This window comes from Hyperoodon ampullatus (genome assembly GCF_949752795.1).
Source record: "Hyperoodon ampullatus genome assembly, chromosome: X".
Lineage (NCBI taxonomy): Eukaryota > Metazoa > Chordata > Mammalia > Artiodactyla > Ziphiidae > Hyperoodon > Hyperoodon ampullatus.
The window spans coordinates 87,024,056-87,044,688 of record NC_136913.1 but is presented as its reverse complement, the minus strand read 5'-3'; the positions used below and the strand labels follow the sequence as shown (position 1 = coordinate 87,044,688).

Sequence of the window (20,633 nt, the reverse complement as noted above, 5' to 3'; positions counted from 1 at the left end):
GGTGAGCTCACCCCTCTCCTAGCACAGCCCCCAACAATGGCGCCTTGCCTCTCCGGCGGGCCCATGCTTATTCCTGTATTCCCTTGATTGTGGCGCACCACATCTTAGCCCCCTGAGGCTGTCTCCTTGCAGCCAACCCCAGTCCTCTCCCTGGATATGACCTCGGAAGCCCAAAGCTCAGCACCCAGCCCCCACCTTCCCCAGCGGCTGAGCGTCTCAGGCTGGGGAGTGCCAGATGGTGGCACTGACCTTCTGTGCAGGTCTCTCTCCACTTTGCCCTCCATAAACCAGTTGTTACACTCTCCTCCAAGGCTCCGAAGCTCCCCATCTGTCCTGGCTTGATCTCCCCACCAGTGAGAGGACTTACCAGTGTGTGGAAACCTTTCCTCTTTTGCAGCTCCTTCCTAGGGGCACAGGTCCCATCCCTATTCCTTTCTTTCTTTTTTGTCTTTTGTCCTACCCCATTACGTGGAGATTTTCTTGCCCTTTTGGAAGTCTGAGGTCTTCTGCCAGTGTTCAGTAGATGTTCTGTGAGAATCGTTCCACATGTAGATGTATTTTTGATGTATTTGTGGGAGGAGGTGAGCTCCACTTCCTACTCCTCCGCCATCTTGATCCGATCCCCTGACCATACCAATTTTTGATGAGGATATAGAGCAACTAGAATTCTCATACAGTGCTGGTAGGAATGTACAATGGTGCAGCCACTTTGAAAAACAGTTTAGTAGTGTCTTAAGTTAAATGTGCACCTATCTGTGAGTCAGCCTTTAAATTTCTAGGTATTTACTCAAGAGAAGCAAAAGAATATGTCCTAGAAGATATACAGATTGCCAACAAACACATGTAAGAATGCTCAACATCATTAATCATTAGAGAAATGCAAATCAAAACTACAACGAGATATCACCTCACACCAGTCAGAATGGCCATCATCAAAAAGTCTACAAACAACAAATGCTGGAGAGGGTGTGGAGGAAAGGGAACCCTCCTGCACTGTTGGTGGGAATGTAAATTGATACAGCCACTATGGAGAACAGTATGGAGGTCCCTTAAAAAACTAAAAGTAGAGCTACCATATGACCCAGCAATGCCACTCCTGGGCATATACCCTGAGAAAACCATAATTCAAAAAGAGTCATGTACCACAATGTTCATTGCAGCTCTACTTACAATAGCCAGGACATGGAAGCAACCTAACTGTCCATCGACAGATGAATAGATAAAGAAGATGTGGCACATATATACAATGGAATATTACTCAGCCATAAAAAGACACAAAATTGAGTTATTTGTAGTGAGGTGGATGGGTCTAGAGTCTGTCATACAGAGTGAAGTAAGTCAGAAAGAGAAAAACAAATACCGTATGCTAACACATATATATGGAATCTAAAAAAAAAAAAAAGGTTTTGAAGAACCTAGGGGCAGGACAGGAATAAAGACACAGATGTAGAGAATGGACTTGAGGACATGGGGAGGGGGAAGGGTAAGCTGTGAGAAAGTGAGAGAGTGGCATGGACATATATACACTACCAAATGTAAAACCAGTGGGAAGCAGCCACTTAGCACAGGGAGGGCAGCTCAGTGCTTTGTGACCACCTAGAGCGGTGGGATAGGGAGGGTGGGAGGGAGACACAAGAGGGAGGGTATATGGGGATATATGTATATGTATAGCTGATTCACTTTTTTATAAAGCAGAAACTCACACACCATTGTAAAGCAATTATACTCCAATAAAGGTGTTAAAAAATGTATTAGAAAAAAAATAAAAGACTATGTCCATACAAGGACTTGTACGTGAATGTTCATAGTGGCTTTATTTGTGATCACCAAAACCTAGAGACAACTCCAGTGTCTATCAACAGGTGAAGGGATAAACTGTGCTTTGTTTATACAGTGGAATACTACTCAGCAGTGGAAAGGAATGGACCACTGATACATGCAACAACATGGTTGAACCTCAAAATAATCACGCTGAGTGAAAGAAGCCAAACAAAAAAGAGGACATACTGTATGATTCCGTTTATGTAAAATTCTAGAAAAAGCAAGCTAAATTTCAGTGACAGCAGATCAGCACTTACTTGGAGTTGGGGTGAGGAGGGAGAGATAGCTTAATTGTGGTGATGGTTTCACCAATGTATACATATGTCAAAACTCATCAAACTGCACACTTAAACATGTGCAGTTTATTTATGTCAGTTATAACTCAAGGTGCAAATGGGAAAAAATGACAGAAAAATATAACATTGACATCTTTCCATGTCAGCACCAAGGGTCTGCCTCATTCTTTTTGCTCTCTGTATGGTGTTTCATTGTATGTATGTACTGTGATTTTATCCACACAGCCTTGGGTGGGTGACTCATCTGTTTTAGGTAATGAGGCCCCCCTTTTTCCTTTGCGGATAAGGATGGCTTTTGTTTCCTGAACCTGATTAACACATCTGGCATCACTGGTCAGAACGTAATTTCTGAAGCCCATTGCTTCTGGCTGTCTATGACCTCTTGTCTCATTGGGCTCAGAAGACTCTTATTTATCCTAAACATGGAAACAGATTAAGTGGCCATAAGTGATCTTTTCCATAAAATTATGGAGCCTCAGAGATAATCTAATTCAACCCCCTTATTTTTACAGAAAAGAAAGCAGGATAAGTGATTTACCTGAGATCATACAGATAGTTAGAGCCCAGGACTCCCGTCTCTTAGTCTATTTTTCTACTGCACAGATGTCAAATAATTGCTTTTTTGCCCTACGGTGGTTTGTATCAGCTTTGCATCAGTACGTATTAATCTTTAGGAAAAAATACAAGCAGAAACACTCTCCGTGGGCCATTATTAAACTACCTCTCTAGAGGAATGGTTCTGCTTTAGGTTCTTTATTCTTTGCAGCAAATGGGGAAAAAGAATGGTTCTAAAGTAAAAATGAAATCAAACTCCCTGCTGTGTCTTCACCTATAAAGCTAATGTATCTCTCAAGAAATGACCGCTGTTTCACCTCTGGCATGCCTTAGGATTTCCACCCCAGCTGTCTGTTTTCATAAAGCTATCTCAAACATCATGTTATGTTAACTTGGAAAGTTTAGTCTCTACTGCCTAAGACGTTATACATTTTGGTTACTTCATTCTTTGCTCATTTGTTATTAGTTCCTTCATTTGTTTGATAAATGTCTATGAATGCCTACTATTTTCCAGGCACCGTTTTAGGCAGTGGGATACACTGGTGAAGACAACAAAGTCCCTTGCTTGAGGAGCTTAGATTTGGGAGTGGGGGGCACAGATAATAAGGGAATAATCAAGTAAATATATTGCATATCAGATGTTGACAAGCGCTATGGAGAAAAATGAATTAGATTAAAGGGAGGGAGTGCCAGGAAAGCATATGTGAATATAAGCTGTTTTATCTAGGCCAGCAGGGGAAAAGTCTTAATAATAAGATGACATTTGAGAGAAGACAGGAAGCAAAGAGGCACAAACCCTTAGAGTATCTGGGGGAAAGAGATACTTTCTAGGCAGAGAAAGCAGCAGGTATAAAGACCCTAAGGTGAGTTTGTGTTTGGCACGTGTGAGTCATCTGGAACTGGTGAGCAAGTGGGGAGGGTAGGGGATAAAGACAGAGGTGAGGTGAGAAGCAGATCATGTAAGATATTGTTGGCACTTGTAAGAACTCTGTCTTTTACTCCGAGTGAGAAGGAGGGCTCTGAGTGACAGGATATTATTTTTTCTTTTTTTAAATTGGGGTATAATTTACATAACATGAGATTAATCATTTTAACAGTTTTAAAGTATACAGTTCAGTAGCTTTTAGTACTTTCAGAATGTTGTGCAACCATCACCACTGTCTAATTTCAGAACATTTTCATCACTCCAAAAAGAAACCCCGTGCCCATTAAGCAGTCACTCTCCATTTCCCTCAGCCCCTAATCTGCTTTCTGTCTCTATGGATTTGCCTATTCTGGACATTTCCTGTCAATGGGATCATACAGAATGTGGCCATTTGTGTTTGGCGTTTCACTTAGCATAATATTTTCAAGGTTCATCCATGTTGCAGCATGTGTCAGAACTTCATTCCTTTTTTTGTCAATAATATTTCATTATATGGCTGTACCACATTTCCTTTATCTGTTCATCTGTTGATGGACATTTGGACTGTTTCCACCTGTTAGCTATTGTGAATAATGCTGCTATGAACATTTGTGTACAAGTTTTTGTGTGGACACGTGTTTTCAGTTCTGTATTGGGGATATATATATATATATATATATATATGATTGATTGATGTTTGGCTGCATTGCGAGGCTTGCAGGATCTTAGTTCCCTGACCAGGGATTGAACCCAAGCCCCCGGCAGTGGAAGTGCAGAGTCCTAACCACTGGGCCACCAGGGAATTCCCTGGATTTATATTTTCAAAACTCATTTTGGCTGCTGTGTTGAGGATAGATTGTATGAGGACAAGGGCAGAAGTAGGGAGTTCAGTTAAGAGGCTACTGCAACCATCCAGGAGGTGATGGTGGTTTAGACCAGAGTAATGGCAGTGGAGGGGGAGAGAACTGGTCATATTCTAGATATACTTTGAAGATAGAGCCAAGAGGAGTTGCTAATGCATTGGATATATATTTTGAGAGAACGAGCGGAGTCAAGGGTGATTCGTAAGATTTTTGACCTGAGAAATGAAAGGACAGAGTTGCCATTTGATGAAATTGAGGGAAGAGCAGGTTTGGGGGAGGATTAGGGCTTTGGTTTTGGACTTGCTGTGTTTGAGACATCCCAGCAGAGATGTCAAGTAGGATGTTGGAAATAGAAGTCTGGCGTTTGAGTAAGAGAGAAATTTGGGAATTGTTAGTTTATAGAGCGTATTTAAAGCCGTGAGACTAGATGAGATCATTTAGGGATAATTCTAGATAGTGAAGACAAGCAGCCCAAGGAATAAACGTGGACACAGTCCAAAGATTAGAGGTCTAGGAGGTGAGGAGAGACCAGCAAAGGAGATTGAGAAGAAGCAGCCAGTGAGCATCAGAGGACCAAGAGAGTGTGGTATCCCGGAGGCCAAGTGAAATTACTTGAGACACTTCAGGAAGAATGATTTTTTTTCCTTGTTCTCACAAATTCCTTGAGGTAAGGGGTCCAGGAATTGTGTCCTTCCCTTTAGAGATGAGGACTGCTGTTTTGAGTGCCCAGGGTCATCCTTCATTAAGCTGAAAAGGAATTCTGGTCTTCTGAATAATATCTTCAAAGCATACTGCTTATTTATGTATACACTTTATGCTCCACTGAGGGCATTTAGTCAAAAATTCAGTCAAAAAATAATTGAGTGCCCACTCTATGCTAGTCTTCTAGGCATTGGGAATGCAGCAGTGAACAAAATATGTGGTCACTCATCCCCTGGAACTTACTCCAATGGAGGAGAAAGACATTAAACAAATCATTTGTTTAAATTATTGAACAAATTAAGTAATTTATATAAAAGACATAAAAAGTTACACATATGATGACGGCTACCAAGGCATCAGGGTGCTTCAGGAGCATATAGGAAGGTTACTAATCCAGACTTGGGGTGGGGGCATGGTCAGAGAGATCTCCAGGAACTGACATATAAGGAGAGACCAGAAGAAGCAATAGATTTAGCCAGAAGTTTCAAGTAAACAAGAAAAATGGCCATTGTGGCCATCCCAGGCAGAGAAAAGAGGGAAGAAGAAGAGCTTTGGCACATTCAGGGAACCAAAAGAGCTTCATCATTCTGGAATGTAAAGTATAAGGAGAGGTGGAGGGTGAAAGATGAGTCTGCAGACGTGAGCAGGGGTCAACTCATAAGGATTTTCTTGCCATGCTAAGGAGTTTGAACTCAATCCCAAGAGGAATGGGGAACCACTGAGCAGTTTTGTTTTGTTTTGTTTTTTTGCGGTACGTGGGCCTCTCACTGTTGTGGCCTCTCCCGTTGCAGAGCACAGGCTCCGGACGCACAGGCCCAGCGGCCATGGCCCACGGGCCCAGCCGCTCCGTGGCATGTGGGATCCTCCCGGACCGGGGCACGAACCCGTGTCCCCTGCATCGGCAGGCGGACTCTCAACCACTGTGCCACCAGGGAAGCCCCTACTGAGCAGTTTTAAAAGCATAATTAGCTCTTAGAAAGATCACTTAGGCTACCATTGTGAAAGGTTGGAAGGAAGCCTGCCTCCCGGCAAGAGAGCCCACTTCCTTTATGTGTTGGCTCTTGGTTTTTATTCTAGTGTGCCATTTGAAGTCCCCAAGCTGAAAAGTGGAAAGAGTGCCCTGGAGGCTGAGAGTGAGAGTCTGGATAGCTACATGGCTGACTCGGATAGCACGTCCAGGTGAGATGCCCCCAGTCCCTGCTGCTCTGCTCAGCCGAGCTCCCATTTTGTTGTCTAGCGCCAGGGTGTGGGAATCCGCTGCCTTCAGTGTTCCTGACTTCTGTCCTCGGCAAGGCGAATGAAGTATTTTCTCTGACGTTGCCACAAGTCTTCCAGTAGCACTTCTACTGTTGGCTCTGAGCACACCCTTCTGGAACATGCTAACTTCCCAGGCCGCTGCACCTTGGAGGAGTCTTCCTGGACCAGCAGCAACGGATGCTGCTATCCCTTAGGCATGGGGGTTTGAGTGTTTGTGTTTGTACAGAGCTGCTTATCTAATCATCTGCATTCCTTCAAAGTAAATCAGATGTGAAGTTTACCTTCTGGATTTGGTTACTGCAATGGCCTCAAGCCAGTGGCTCTCTTTCCATAGAGCTTGGGTTCCTAGACAGAAGGGGAAGGGGAAAAGGTGATTTTATTATAGCTTCTGTATCTGCCTCCAGGAGAGACTCTCTGGATAAATCTGGCCTCTTCCCAGAATGGAAGAAGATGTCTGCCCCCAAATCTCAAGTAGAAAAGGTAAGCTTTATTTATTGGTAGGTCGATCTCTGTCTCTCTTTTGTCTGTCTTTGTCTCTGTATGTCTCTCTCTCTTTCTTTTACCTTCCTCAAGAAGAATTTAAATCAAGAGTTCAAACAAACAAATTTTAGTTCAGATTCCCTTGGGAGCATTTTCTAAGGTTTTGGTTGAAACGTGAGAAAATAGGTTTTGTACAATTTCCTAGGATTAAGTTAAAGTTAAGATTAATATTTCCTTTAAGTTTGTCATAGTTTAGTGAAAATCTGGGCCTTCTTCCTTACTCCATTCTTCCACCTACTCAACTGTCTTTTTCCATTTCCTTGCCCTTATCTCTTCCTAGGAAGCTCAGCCTGAGGGTCAAAATGTGGTATCTGTGGACGAGGGTGAAATGATATTCAAGAAGAACACCAGAAAAATCCTCAGGCCTTCAGGTAGCTGGTTTCCCTTCATGGCCTTTTGAGATTGAAGTTCTGAGTACTTGGTGGGTTATTCGTACGGAGAAGAGTAGGTTTCTTTTGATTTGGTTTTCGGCCTTCCACTCAGAGTACACTAAATCTGTGATTGATCTTCGCCCGGAAGATATGGGGCATGAAAGTGGCTCCTTGGGAGACAGAAGCAAATCTGTTCCAGGTCTCAGTGTGGATATGGTAAGTACCCTTGTATTTCACTTGGTCACTATATGAAATTTTATATATCTAAAGTTGACTTTACTGCCTGATACTCTCAATTCACCTGTTTAATTCTTTAAGAAAAGGTAACATGAATCTTGATTTCCCCCTCAATTTCTAAAGTAAATCTGGTTGCTGAATTGCTTGAAGAAAAAGACTATCTTTCACTGTCTCTTTTATTTTCTAAACATTGCTTGATATATGGTTGGGGGCTCAAATAAATACTTATCTTGAATATAATATAAAGAGATGGCTGGGTTGGGGCAGTCAAATGAGAAAGAGACATTCTTATCTTATTATTTTGTGATTTGAGAAGGGTAGTTGGAATATAGTTTGGAAGCCTAAAATGGGAAAACATAAAGATAAGTATGTACGTGTGCATATGACACCTCAGAGCTTATCAACAATTATGGCCCCTACTAAAGGAAGGATATTCATCTTTGAACTTTTTCTTATTTTTATTAACTCTGAATCTATATTTATTTTTCAAGGAAGAGGAAGAGGAAGAAGAAGAAGACATTGACCACCTGGTGAAGTTGCATCGTCAGAAGCTAGCCAGAAGCAGCATGCGAAGTGGCTCTTCCATGGTAAGTTCTATTAGTTCTGTGGCTATGGACATGTTGGGATACCAGGAAGGATGGAAGTGCCTCCCTAAAGCAGGAGGATCAAGACCTGGGGAAATTCTCCTAGTCACTCTTTCTAGGTAAGTGAGATGCATTTGTTTGTTCCTTTCCTCAGTTTAGACCATAGTTGCTTAGTGCACAGTTAGGTGGCTTTCTCAACCTCTGCCCTGGCGATTCTTACATCAGGTAGTTAGAGCTAGAGATGTTCGTCATAGCCTTGTGAACAGTAACCCATAACTTCTCCCTTAAAAAGGTACCCAGGCCATGAAGTGAGCAAGATCAGGTTTCTTCATCAGAGCATGTACCAAGTCTCACATTCAAGGGCAGTGAGTGCCATGAGAAGGGCCTTGGCAGGGTTAATTGGCATCAGGATATGATTAAGGAACAACAGCATCACTCAGAATCATGAAGTTAAAGGGACATTTAAGATTCAGGGCCTAGTTCTGTCATAAGTGTGAAGATTGATGTTTAGGGGAAACAGAATCAGAAAGCAGGGTGATTAGATGGTCCCACTCACACATAGGAAGGGAACGGTGGGCTTGCAGAGTCAATTATTACCTGAGAGGAAGGTATCTTTTCACCTCTGTTGGGATTTTCCCCCCAATTCTGATGCAATCACTTTTCTCTATAGGTCTTGAGAGACATAAGGTGGATAAAAGAAACGCACAGATAATTAAGGCCCCTTGTTTTAATTAGTAACTGACCCCTTCTAGCCAGCATTGTAGCATATATAACATACACCAAAATCGTACTGAGCTGCGTCTTACCTCTACTCCTTGCCCACCTGCTGGGGCAGTTGAAAATTAACAATAAAATGTGTAAAAAGAGGGGAGAAGAGCAGCTCGGAGCCTAGGTGAGCCATGAGCTGATTGATGAACCTGAGCAGTTGTGCGTGTGCTCTTAGCTGTCTCTTATACTCTGGGTACAAGACGACTGGCAGTACTGGCTGGTTGGTTGCAGGGGGCTTTTGTTTTCTTCAGTGACTATGGCTTTCTTATGAGGGAAAATGTTAGCAATGTGGCAGGGGGAGTGTGCCTTCGCCAGATGTTTGTGGGTGCTTTATCTTTTTTTGTTTGGTTGGTTTTTTGTTTTGTTTTGTTTTGTTTTTTGCCACGCCACACGACATATAGGATCTTAGTTCTCCCACCAGGGATTGAACCCGTGCCCTCTGCACTGAAAGCACGGAGTCTTAACCACTGGTCCACCAGAGAAGTCCCTGTTTGTTTTTTTCTTCCAGTTTTATTGAGATATAACTGACATACAGCACTGTATAAGTTTAAGGTATACAGCATAGTGATTTGACTTACATATATCATGAAAAGGTTACTGCAGTAAGTTTAGTGAACATCCATCATCTTATATAGATACAAAATTAAAGAAATAGAAAAAAAAATTTTCCTTGTGATGAGGACTCAGTATTTACTCTCTGAACGACTTTCATATATAACACACAGTAGTGATAATTATATTTATCATGTTACACATTATATCCCTAGTACTTATTTATCCTATAACTGGAAAATCATACCTTTTGACCACTTTCATACAATTTCTTCTCCCCTGACCCCTTGCCTCTTATAAGCACAAATCTGATCTCTTTTTCTGAGTTTTGTTTGTTTGTATTTGAAGTATAATAGACCTACAACACTATGTTAGTTACTGTTACACAACATAATGATTCGATATTTCTGTAAATTTCAAAACGATCACCATGGTGAGTCTAGTTAAACCATCTGCCATGTGGATGCTTTATCTTCAGAGTACGATTGGCAGCATGATGAGCATTTATAGCGAAGCTGGCGATTTCGGGAACATCTTTGTGACTGGCAAGATTTCCTTTTCCCTGAAGTATGAGCAGCAAACACAGGCTCTGGTCATTCATGTGAAGGAGTGCCACCATCTGGCCTATGCTGACGAAGCCAAGAAGCGCTCGAACCCGTGAGTGCTTCTGGACCCTGCGCGGTGCTTGGAGATGATCAGACCCCAGCATCTCTCTGGGCACCCTTGAACCGAGGCTCTCACTTCCTGGGCAGACAGGGAGGTGTGATTGAGAGTGGTTAGGGGAGATGTGGTAAAAGGACCAGGATTGGGAAAATGCAAGAATGGCAGGTCTAAGAGGGCTCGATGTGACATTTTCATTTCATCATGGCATATGTATATGGAGAGGAAGAAAATAAGGAATGGACTTCCAAAAAGACAGCAAATTACTCAGTATTCTCCTTGGTTTTTAGATATGTGAAGACTTATCTTCTGCCTGACAAATCCCGCCAAGGAAAAAGAAAAACCAGCATCAAGCGGGACACCATTAATCCGCTATATGATGAGATCCTCAAAGTAAGTATCTAGAGCCCGAGAGGGTATGAGAATTTGTTCTGTCTTGTGTGCTAAGCTGTAGCTATTCCTCTGCTACGTGGGTGGTCGACATGGTTTTCAGTGGCCATGTCTGTGTTTGAGGATATACTATGGGCATCTGTTCACATCCTGACCTCCCAGAGAAGAGAACAAAGCTGATCTGACTCTCTTGGATTATTGTGAAGTTGGAGGTCCACATGGCCACAAATCTCATTTTAAAGAGTCATTTGCGATCAGGAGTCTCCCTGGCAGTTCTTTTTGAATATTCCACTGTTCTCTCCCCCACTGAAGGAGAAATTCATATTCCAGGTCCTCCGATGGAATATGGTAGGTTTTTGTGAAACGGGGTAAGTGGAGGCTTTGAGGGAGGAAACTCAAAGTGCTTAGGGACTAAAGTGATTTGATATTCAGGACTATGGACTTTGAGTATGGTTGTTCAGATTTGGCAGTAATCTTTTTCTGAGGAATTACCGTGAACTAATCATCTTGGGCTTCTCCTTTCCTTTCACAGTATGAGATCCCAGAATCTCTCCTGACCCAGAGGACTTTGCAGTTCTCGGTTTGGCATCATGGTCGTTTTGGCAGAAACACTTTCCTTGGAGAGGCAGAGGTCCAGATGGACTCCTGGAAGCTTGATAAAAAACTGGATCATTGCCTCCCTTTACATGGAAAGGTAGTCTGCTTTAACAACTCCTTACAGAGTTTGGATCTGAGGTAGAATTGCCTGCAGTGACTTCTGCTGGGACAGTTTTGAATGCAGTCTGTGGAGTTCTAGCGCACCCTGCTGGGGTTACTGAGTTTAACAGTAATTTCAGATGCACTTGGATGGCAAGTGTGAGTAATCTCTTCTGTGTAGGCCAGACGAAGATGAAGCCACGGTTTTCCTTTGAAGTCTTTCATATGTGTGCCAAGCTTTGCCTCCTGATCTTCCAGAGTCTGGGCGTATCCTAACATCCTTACTTGTGCCTCTTCTCCAAGCTAACTTTTTGGGTGTATCCTAATCTGCACTGGTTTTCCAAACTACCCTTTTCACTAAAGAAGTGGGAAGTAAAGCAATTCACGGAGTTCCAACTGCTGTGCTCTTGGTCACACAAGCCAGGGACAGTTTTACTTTGGAGATGGCATCTCAGGTGAGAGTGTGGCAGTGTGCATAATAGTAACTGGGATCTGAGTGCAGACCTGGATTTGAATCCAGGCCCTGTGATTTACCAGCTAGGTAAATCACCTAACTTAAAGGTAACTTACAGGACTTCCCTGGTGGTCCAGTGGGTAAGACTCCATGCTCCCAATTCATGGGGCCTGGGTTTGATCCTGGTCGGGGAACTAGATCCCACGTGCATGCCGCAACTAAGAGGTTACCTGCTGCAACTAAGAGTCCGCATGCCGCAACTATGAGCCTGCATGTCACAACTAAAAGATCCCACATGCCGCAACTAAAAGATCCCACATGCCTCAGTGAAGATCCCGAGTGCCACAACTAAGACCCAGCGCAGCCTAAATAAATAAATAAATATTTAAGAAAAAAAAGAAAAAGATAACTTAGGTAAGTCACCTAACTTCTGTGAGCCTTAGTTCCTTCACCTATAAAGTGGAAATGATAATAATATTCCTCTTCTGCAGGAGCATATACAGAGTACCAATCAGTGCCTGGCACATAAAAGACATTCAATAGGTTACTGTCACTCTGGTTAAGATGAAATGCTAAAACAGAGTTAGGACTTCTTGATTATCAGAACTGTTCAATGGCAAGATTCTTCTGTAAAACTTTTTTTACACTAGCATTTTCAATGCTAAAAATAGTACATGTTACATAGAATGCCTTTGGAAAGATGGACATGAAACTAGTAGTAGTGGCTGCCTCTAGGAAGAGAGACTGAGGTAGGAGGATTTAGTTTTCTCTATATGCCCTTTTATAACGTTTGAACTTTTTATCAGGTCTACATATATTGCTTATCAAGAACATTAAGAATAAAAGGATTTATGTGCATGATTCAAAATTAAAACAACATGGAAGTGTATAAAAAGAAAATAGGTTATTTCCATTCCCTAGAATTACTGTTATCAACTACTTGGATATCTTTATAGAAATTTTGTATTAAGCAGCACAGATATATATACATATGGATTTACATTTTTCCTTTTTACACAAATGGACTCTTATCATTGTGTATATATATCTTGATTTTTCATTTAACAATTTGTCATTTACCATGGACATTTTTCTATGCCATCACTTACAGATTTATCTCATTTTAACTGCTGGATAGTATTCTTCATGTACCTATATTATAATTTATTTACAATCCCCCCACCAATGGGTATTTAAATTGTTTGCCTCTGTTTTTGCTATTAAAACTATGCTATAATATATCTTGGTCTTCTTTTGTGAGTGTAACTTTAGGAAAAATTTCTGGTGGTGAAATTGCTGAGTCAAAGGAAATGTACATCCAGTATTTTGATAGCTACTGCCCTCCAAAAAATAGTAACAATATTAAAAATGTCCCTAGGAAAGCAGTTATCACCAAACTATAGCATATTATTAGAAATTTAGAATTTCTGAAGCACTTGGCATGTAAGATATTCTCTCTGGGGCCTACACTTGATATAATTATATTGGAAATGTCACTGTAAGCCATCATGAACTACTGCCAATAAAAAATGTCTTACATAAAAAGAAAAACCTGCACTAAAATGGAGCTGTTTGCTCTTTGCAATTATTTTGAGCCAGAATGAAAATGTGCTACTGAAACAAATAGGCCAATTATGCCAATTTCCAGCTAAGGCTAAACTCCAATTTTTAAGAGTCCACTGAAGTTCACAATCTAGAGACTAATAAATTGTGTAGACATTTTATAAACAACAAAAAGACCACTCCAGTATTACATATCTATTTTAACTGAAAACATTCTACATTTATTGTCTCTGATTTTTCTTTTTTTGCCCTAGTGATCCATTTGCTCCCATTCAGTTTTCTCTTCCTGGCATCCACCTCCCTATTCTTCTGTGTCTCTCCCATACACTACACTTCCGTGCATTCTGGGTATGTGGTACATTTTTCCAAACCAGTGGGGATTATACCTTCCTTGCATTGCCATGCTCAGAGATGAGGCCTTAGGTTAGAGGAGCCCCAGTGAACACGGGCAGTGAAGGAGCACCTCTGATCTGCACCAGCTCATGCTCTGGGTACCAAGGCATAAGGGGCAGAGCCATGCTGAGAGAGCCAGTAGAGTGAAGCAGTCCTGCTGCCCACAGCCACTTGCTGCTCATCCCAGATATCCACTCATTCACACTTGCATTCATTCAGGAAATATTTGTGGAGCACCTACTGTGTGCCAGGTACGTTGCTAAGTGTTGGGCATACAAGGATGAACAACAAAAAGGCTTGATTCCTGTCCTCCTGGCACTTAGATTCTAGTGGCAGAGGCAGTCATTAATCAAAAGTAACCTAAACAAATGTAAAATTAAAAATTGTGGCATATTCAAATCCTTGTAACAGAATTTCACCTAGACCTCAAATCTTTGCAAACTCTCTTTTAAAAAAGACTTTTTATCTTTGAAAATCATACAAGTGATACATGCCATTCTCATTAAAAAGACACTATAGATATAGACAGAGTAAAAAGTGAAAGCCCTCTTTCCTTTCCCCATTCTAATCCCCTCCTTAGAAGATACAGGTGTTAATTATGTCTGTATGCTTCTGGGTTTTTCTATGCAGTGTAGTATAGTGCTTAAAACCATGGATTCTGGAACCAGTCTGTCTGAATTTGAATCCTGGCTCTGCCAATTACTGGGTGACCTTGGGCAAGTTACTTAACTTCTCTGTTCCTCTGTTTCATAATCTGTAAAATGGGGATAATTGTACTCATGTCATAGGGACTATCTTGAGGATTAAACAAAATGATATAATTAAAATACTATAACAGTATCTGGCACATAGTAAGTACTATATGAGTGATAATGATAACAATCATTATTTACATACATATATATTTACATATACAAATATGAATATATTTTAATATAAGTGGGATGCTTTTTCTGCATCTTGCCTTGTTGACTTAACAGTACATCTTGGATATCTTTCTATGTCAGTGTGTAGAGATTCACTGCATCCTTTTTGATGATTGCACACCATATGCCATACGATGGCATTAAAATCACTCATTTAACCTTTCCTGTATTGATTGACATTTAGGTTGTTTCTACTTTGGGGCTATCACTAACAATGTTGGTAGCAAGATTCTTCGTCATGGTGTCAGTCCCCTGTCAGTTTGTATGGCAACCTTGCTGGCAGACCTTTGAGGGTATTTGGAATCTAGTAATGGTATCCCCAAAGTAGCAAAATAGTAGGCATTGCGGAAGACTCCTTGTTAGTTCTTCTGCAGCTCCTTTGGAAGAAACTGCCTTAGAATCCTGTGGCTGCCATGGCCTAGGGATCGTGGATGGTATTCATAAGGAGAAGGATCTTTTTATGCTGTGAAACTGTTGTTGGGGGTAATTTTAGAATCTCCTCAGCGAGAGGTCTCAACAACTCGTGAACAGCCCAGCTTGACCTGTTGGGTTTCCCTGTGTTTCAGATCAGTGCTGAGTCCTCGACTGGCTTGCCATCACACAAAGGAGAGTTGGTGGTTTCATTGAAATACATCCCAGCCTCCAAACTCCCCGCTGGAGGTGACTGGAAGAAGAGTGAGTTTTCTTTGGGGCCCTGGATTTAGCTCTTAGTTTTCTGCACAAGATCTGTGCGAGGTGGTGCTAGCTAGTGGCTAGCACTATTGGAGAGACCAGATTACGATGCACACTGGATCATTTTCTAGGGAAGATTCCTTTACTAAGTAAGCCATTTCTGTTTTTCAACCAGAAGGGAATGCCTTAAGAGTTGGATTCCCTTTTTTTGTTTTTGTTTTTATGTTGTTGTTTTGTTTTGTTTTTGATGCCATTAAACTAACTTGGTCTTGGTCCAGCTCTGACAGGCTACTAAGAGGTCAGAACAGAACAGAAACTTCAGGACTGAGAGAGGGTGGTTGGAAAGGGTGGTGTATAAGTATAAGGGACAGGAAGTTGAAGGCTGAGGAAGAGTAAATCAACACACCAGGCATTGTGCTAGTGACTGTGGATATGTAGGTGAATAAGACATGATATTTGCCTTCCCTTGCACAGTTTATTTTAGAAAGAAAGACAGTCATCTGCTAAAAGAACACAGATAAGGGAGTGATGAATTCCGTCTGGTTATATTTGGGAGAGATTTAAAGAGGAAGTAATGATGATACTGGACTTAAGACTTTACCAGGCAGAAAAGGAAGAGGATGGGGTGAGAAGAGCATTTCCAGAAGAGGAGATAGCATGAGCAAAGTTTTGAAAAAGGCATGGTAAATGGGGGGGTTGTATGTGAGTGTGAGGCAGTGAACTTCTTAGTTGAGTGGGGCTGGAGTTATGGTATATAGATGTGGAAGTGGGGCTGGAATTGTTGATGAGGCTGCAGCCTAGCTGAAAAGGGCCATGAATGTAATGGTAAGAAGTTGAACTTGACACTTTGGCAACGGGAAGCCAAGTTCTTAAAAAGTTACCTGCAGCAAAGTCTAATCTATAGGATTTGGGGAAGTCAGTGAGATCCCCAAGGAGGGTGTGCAGGATAACTAGAGAAGAGAGGCAAGGATAGAACCAGAGGGAACACTTTAAAGAATGAAGATGGGAAGAGAAGCCAGTGAGGTAGAGGCTTATCAGGGGAGAGCAATGCCGGGAGAGAGCTTGAAGAAGGGAGCGGGTGTTGTCAACAGTATTGAAATACCACTGGCATGTCGGGGCCCAATGAGAAGATACAGCTCATCAGCATTAGATTACATTTTCAGTGGATCAGTGGAAGCAGAAGCCAGATTTCACCAGAAACTAGGTTGAGTGAATGAGGCAAAGAAGTAGAGGCAGTGAGTGTGGACTCTTTTTTTCCAGGATAATTGATGGTGAAAGAAAGGAGAGCCAGGGAGGACAGCTTGAAAGGAGATAAGGTTGAAGGGAAATTTACTTTTAAAAGAATTTTTTAAAATCAGAGGTGAGATTAGCATATATTTAGACTGAGAGGATGGGACCAGTAGAGAATGAGATATTAAAAATGGGAGGTGGGGGTTGAAATTGATGATGTCTGATGAGTCTTGTTGACGTGGGGATGGGATCCAGAACACAAGTGGTGGAGTTCCCTTTTTTCAATCATTCAGCAAACATCAGGCAACTTTATTTCTCTATGCCTCAATTTTCTCATCTGTAAAATGAGGAGAATGATAGTATATATCTCATATGGTTGTTTTGAGGAATAAATGCTTAATGTTGAATCAGGCACATAGCCAGTTTTCAATAAGCCTTTGTCGCTATTGTTATGACTTGAGTGCCTATTTCTTGCTGTTAGGCACTGTGCTAGGTACTGAGAATACAAGGCAGGTGTGGTCCACTTATCATGGAAGTTGCTGTCTTCAGGATCAAAGAGAGGAAGTGCTATGTAGATAAAGCTTGAGAGAAATGTGGAGGTGTCGGAACTCATTTGCTATGTCTGACATCCCTTCCAGGTACAGGTGGGGAAGGGGGAGAGCTCCAGGTGTGGATCAAAGAAGCCAAGAATCTGACAGCTGCCAAATCAGGAGGGACTTCAGACAGCTTTGTGAAGGGGTGAGTCCCTGGACCAGCACCAAACTAACCAGTTTCAGGACATGAGAATTAAGAGAGGAACCCAATTTAACCTTTCTCTGTAGATATTATCCCTGTTTGTCCTGCCACCTCCAGCAACCAACTTGTTCCTGAAATTAGGTAATGGCACATCCTCCACTACCACGTTGACATTGGTCTGAGCTCAGTTTGGGCTGGGCTGTAGTTTTGATTTCCAAAAAGGAGGGTGGTAGACAGTTAGGTCTGACTTTTCCTTTGTTATAGATTTATGCTCTTAATTAATCCTGAATAAAAATCTGTGTTCCCTGACTGTCAAGACCTGGGGACTCAGGACTTTGTTCCCCACAATATTTAAGCAATGGCAGCTTTCCCCAAGTTACAGCTCAACCTACTGACAAGTTCTCTAGCAAATCATGTCTGGCTATGCCTATGCTTATTACTGTTGTTTTTATTAAACAGGACTTTGCCCAATAGAAGTGGAACCAAATATTCAAAACCCATTTTTGATGGTGTATAAACAATAGCTCCCTAATAATATTGTATTAATTTTCTCTCCAGGTAAAAGGAATTGAATAGGGTGAATGATCTAGTGGAGGTGGTAGGAACTATGCTTCAACAGATTCAAAGGAGGGAGAGTGTGTCCTCGGATCTGAGTGTTGACTCACCTTCGTGGGCTAGGCCTGTGGGAGGGGAAAGGGGAATTTAGATAGATATTGCCAGCTTTGAGTAGGTTGTTGATTCCTCCACACCCTCTGCCAGATACCTCCTTCCCATGAGGAACAAGGCCAGTAAGCGTAAAACTCCTGTGATGAAGAAGACCCTGAATCCCCACTACAACCATACATTTGTCTACAATGGTGTGAGGCTGGAAGATCTCCAACACATGTGCCTGGAACTGACTGTGTGGGACCGGGAGCCCCTGGCCAGCAATGACTTCCTGGGCGGGGTCAGGCTGGGTGTTGGCACTGGTGAGAGCCTTTCCCCCACCCTCACTGTCTTCAAGGCCTCTTAGATATTTCACTCTGAATAGACCCATCCCCCTCCCTACACAGCTCCACTATGTCAGGAGTTGTCTTCTTTCAGTTAACATTCAGCCAGTGTTTACTGAGGGCCTATTATGTGCAGGGCTGGGGGGAGGCGGAGCTCCTGCACTTTCATGTGTACAGGTAAATGGGACCCTGATTGCCAGGAATGCCATCATCTTCCCACCAAAAACATATAAAAACCTACATATATCTGTACCTCTGATTTCCACCTTCCATCCTGTTAAGTGAAAGAAGGGTCCTTCCTAGCAAGGGCCAAGCTCTTTCCAAGTGTTCTAGATCACACCCTCTCCTTCTCAGTGACCTTACTTCTGGAATCTCCTATCTCTCCTATCTGATCAGTTTTATTCTCTCTACCTCCCTATTGGAGGAGAAAGTACATATACTCTGGTATTTCCAGTCTTAATAAACAGAAACAAACCTTCCCTTGACCCCACGTCTCCCCTCTGATTTCTTAAAGAGAGTGGTTTCCATGGCCTCAGCTCTCCTTTAGTCTTCAATCCACTGTGATCTGACTTCTGTCCCACCACTCCACTGGGTAACTGCTTATGCCAAAATTTTGTTTTCATCATCCTAGAATTTTCATGCTATTTAGCATAGCTGATCACTCCCTTTTTCTTGAAATACTTTGCTTCTCTTGACACCACACTTTTCTTTGGGACATCCTCATTCTCTACCCAAACTCTAAATATTGGTGCTCTCAAGGCTTAGTCTTGAATTCTCCTTTCTTTTTCTACAGTCTCTGCATTCCCGTGGCTGTAAATATTACTTGTATATTAATAATTCATACAAAGTGTTTAACGCAAAGCATCTAGAATGATGTTCTTACACATGTAAGCCAGTTCATGTCAGTCCCCTACTTAAAACACTTCAGGGGCTCCTACTGCACTTAGAAAGCAATCCACAGTTCTCACCATGCCAATAGGCCCCTGTATCTAGACCCTCTGTTCCTTTATGGTCCATCATATAGTACTACTTGCTCACTATGCTCCAAACACAGTGACTTGCTTTCTGTTCTCCAAGTATACCAAGTTTCTCCCCACTTCATAACCTCTGCAATTCATGCTCCCTCTGTCTGAGAAGGCTGGTTCCTTCCAGTCCTTCAGCTCCTGACTATATGTCTCCTTCTCAGAGGGGCCCTCAGATCACTTAATCTAAGCGAGGCCTTGATCTAGGCACTACAAATCACCCTGTTTATTTTCTTCATGACACTTACCTCACTATCTGGAATACTCTTGTTGATTTACTTGTGTATTTTCTGTCTTCTCTATTCAACTGTAAGCTGCCTGCAGGCAGGACTTTTTCTGCTTTGTTCACTACTGTATCTCCAGAACCTGAAAGAGTACTTGGTACACAGTAGGCACTTGATAAATGTTTGTCGAATGAATGAATATACAAGAGAATAGAAATGAGGCCCCATATGACCTGAACTTCAAGCCTGGAGTCTACAGCCAGAAAATAAAGGTGTTCAGCTTCCTTCCTTCCTTCCTTCCTTCCTTCCTTCCTTCCTTCCTTCCTTCCTTCCTTCTTTCCTTCCTTCCTCCCTCCCTCCCCTCCCCTCCCTTCCCCTCCCCTCCCTTCCCCTTCCCTCCCTTCCCTTGTCAAGTTGGCAATAACAGAAGGGCTATAGCTGTAACAGCCTTAGAATAAGAAGTCTCGAGCTACCGTGTGTGCTGTTTAGAGTCTCATTTCATCAACTTTAAGTCACTTGACGGAGTCTCAAGAGCACAGAAATAGCTGTGCAAAATCAACAGGGAGCCATTCTCAGACCGCTGTCCCCATCAGCCCATCTTCATAGTGCACTGTCTTTTATGGGGTGCTACCCTTAATGCATAACCCATATTTCTCAGTAGGCTGAGGAATGGGGTCTCTGTTCAGCCTCCTCTGGTGTTTCTCCTTAGGAATCAGTAATGGGGAAGTGGTGGACTGGATGGACTCGACTGGGGAAGAAGTAAGCCTATGGCAGAAGATGCGACAGTACCCAGGGTCTTGGGCGGAAGGGACTCTGCATCTCCGTTCCTCGATGGCCAAGCAGAAGCTGGGCTTGTGAGCCCCTATCCTTCTCTTCAGGTCCAACCCTGTCTAGGGCAAGTCAGAGGAAGCGAAGAAACCAAGGGTGAAGATTTATAATTTAGTGTGTGTGTATGTGTGTGTGTGTGTGTGTGTGTGTGAGTGATATATGTGTGTGTGTAAATGTGTATTTCTACAAATCTCATTATGCTAGAGTGATATAGACTTCTATCCCTTTTTAAAGCAGGCTCGAAAATAAGCATCTCTTCAAAATGTTTTTATTTGTGCATAAACTGCTATATATTTTCAGAGGCCATGTTTCTTATATCTTTATGAGATTTAATTAACTTATCTTTTAAAACAACTTTTTATCACCTGTCTTGCTATCCTGGTCCCTCCTTCCCCAGGAAG

The 20,633-nt window shown here is 42.2% G+C and overlaps 1 protein-coding gene across 3 annotated transcripts in view; it reads left to right on the top strand.

Annotated features, from left to right (window-relative positions):
• Positions 1-20,262, top strand: part of SYTL4 (synaptotagmin like 4) — a gene marked incomplete at both ends in the record, with an annotated part of 39,999 nt that extends 19,737 nt beyond the window's left edge. The window contains 12 exons of one of the 3 annotated variants that reach the window (XM_079727366.1): positions 6,219-6,320; positions 6,803-6,878; positions 7,219-7,309; positions 7,422-7,525; positions 8,041-8,133; positions 9,929-10,107; positions 10,401-10,503; positions 11,033-11,194; positions 15,099-15,207; positions 17,073-17,172; positions 17,929-18,137; positions 20,114-20,262. In XM_079727366.1, the coding sequence (XP_079583492.1) occupies positions 6,219-6,320; positions 6,803-6,878; positions 7,219-7,309; positions 7,422-7,525; positions 8,041-8,133; positions 9,929-10,107; positions 10,401-10,503; positions 11,033-11,194; positions 15,099-15,207; positions 17,073-17,172; positions 17,929-18,137; positions 20,114-20,262 (1,477 nt within the window). Of the gene's footprint in view, positions 1-6,218; positions 6,321-6,802; positions 6,879-7,218; positions 7,310-7,421; positions 7,526-8,037; positions 8,134-9,928; positions 10,108-10,400; positions 10,504-11,032; positions 11,195-15,098; positions 15,208-17,072; positions 17,173-17,928; positions 18,138-20,113 lie in introns of all 3 variants that reach the window. The other 2 variants (XM_079727365.1, XM_079727367.1) reach the window with 2 other exon arrangements.
• Between the last annotated feature and the right edge of the window lie 371 nt (positions 20,263-20,633).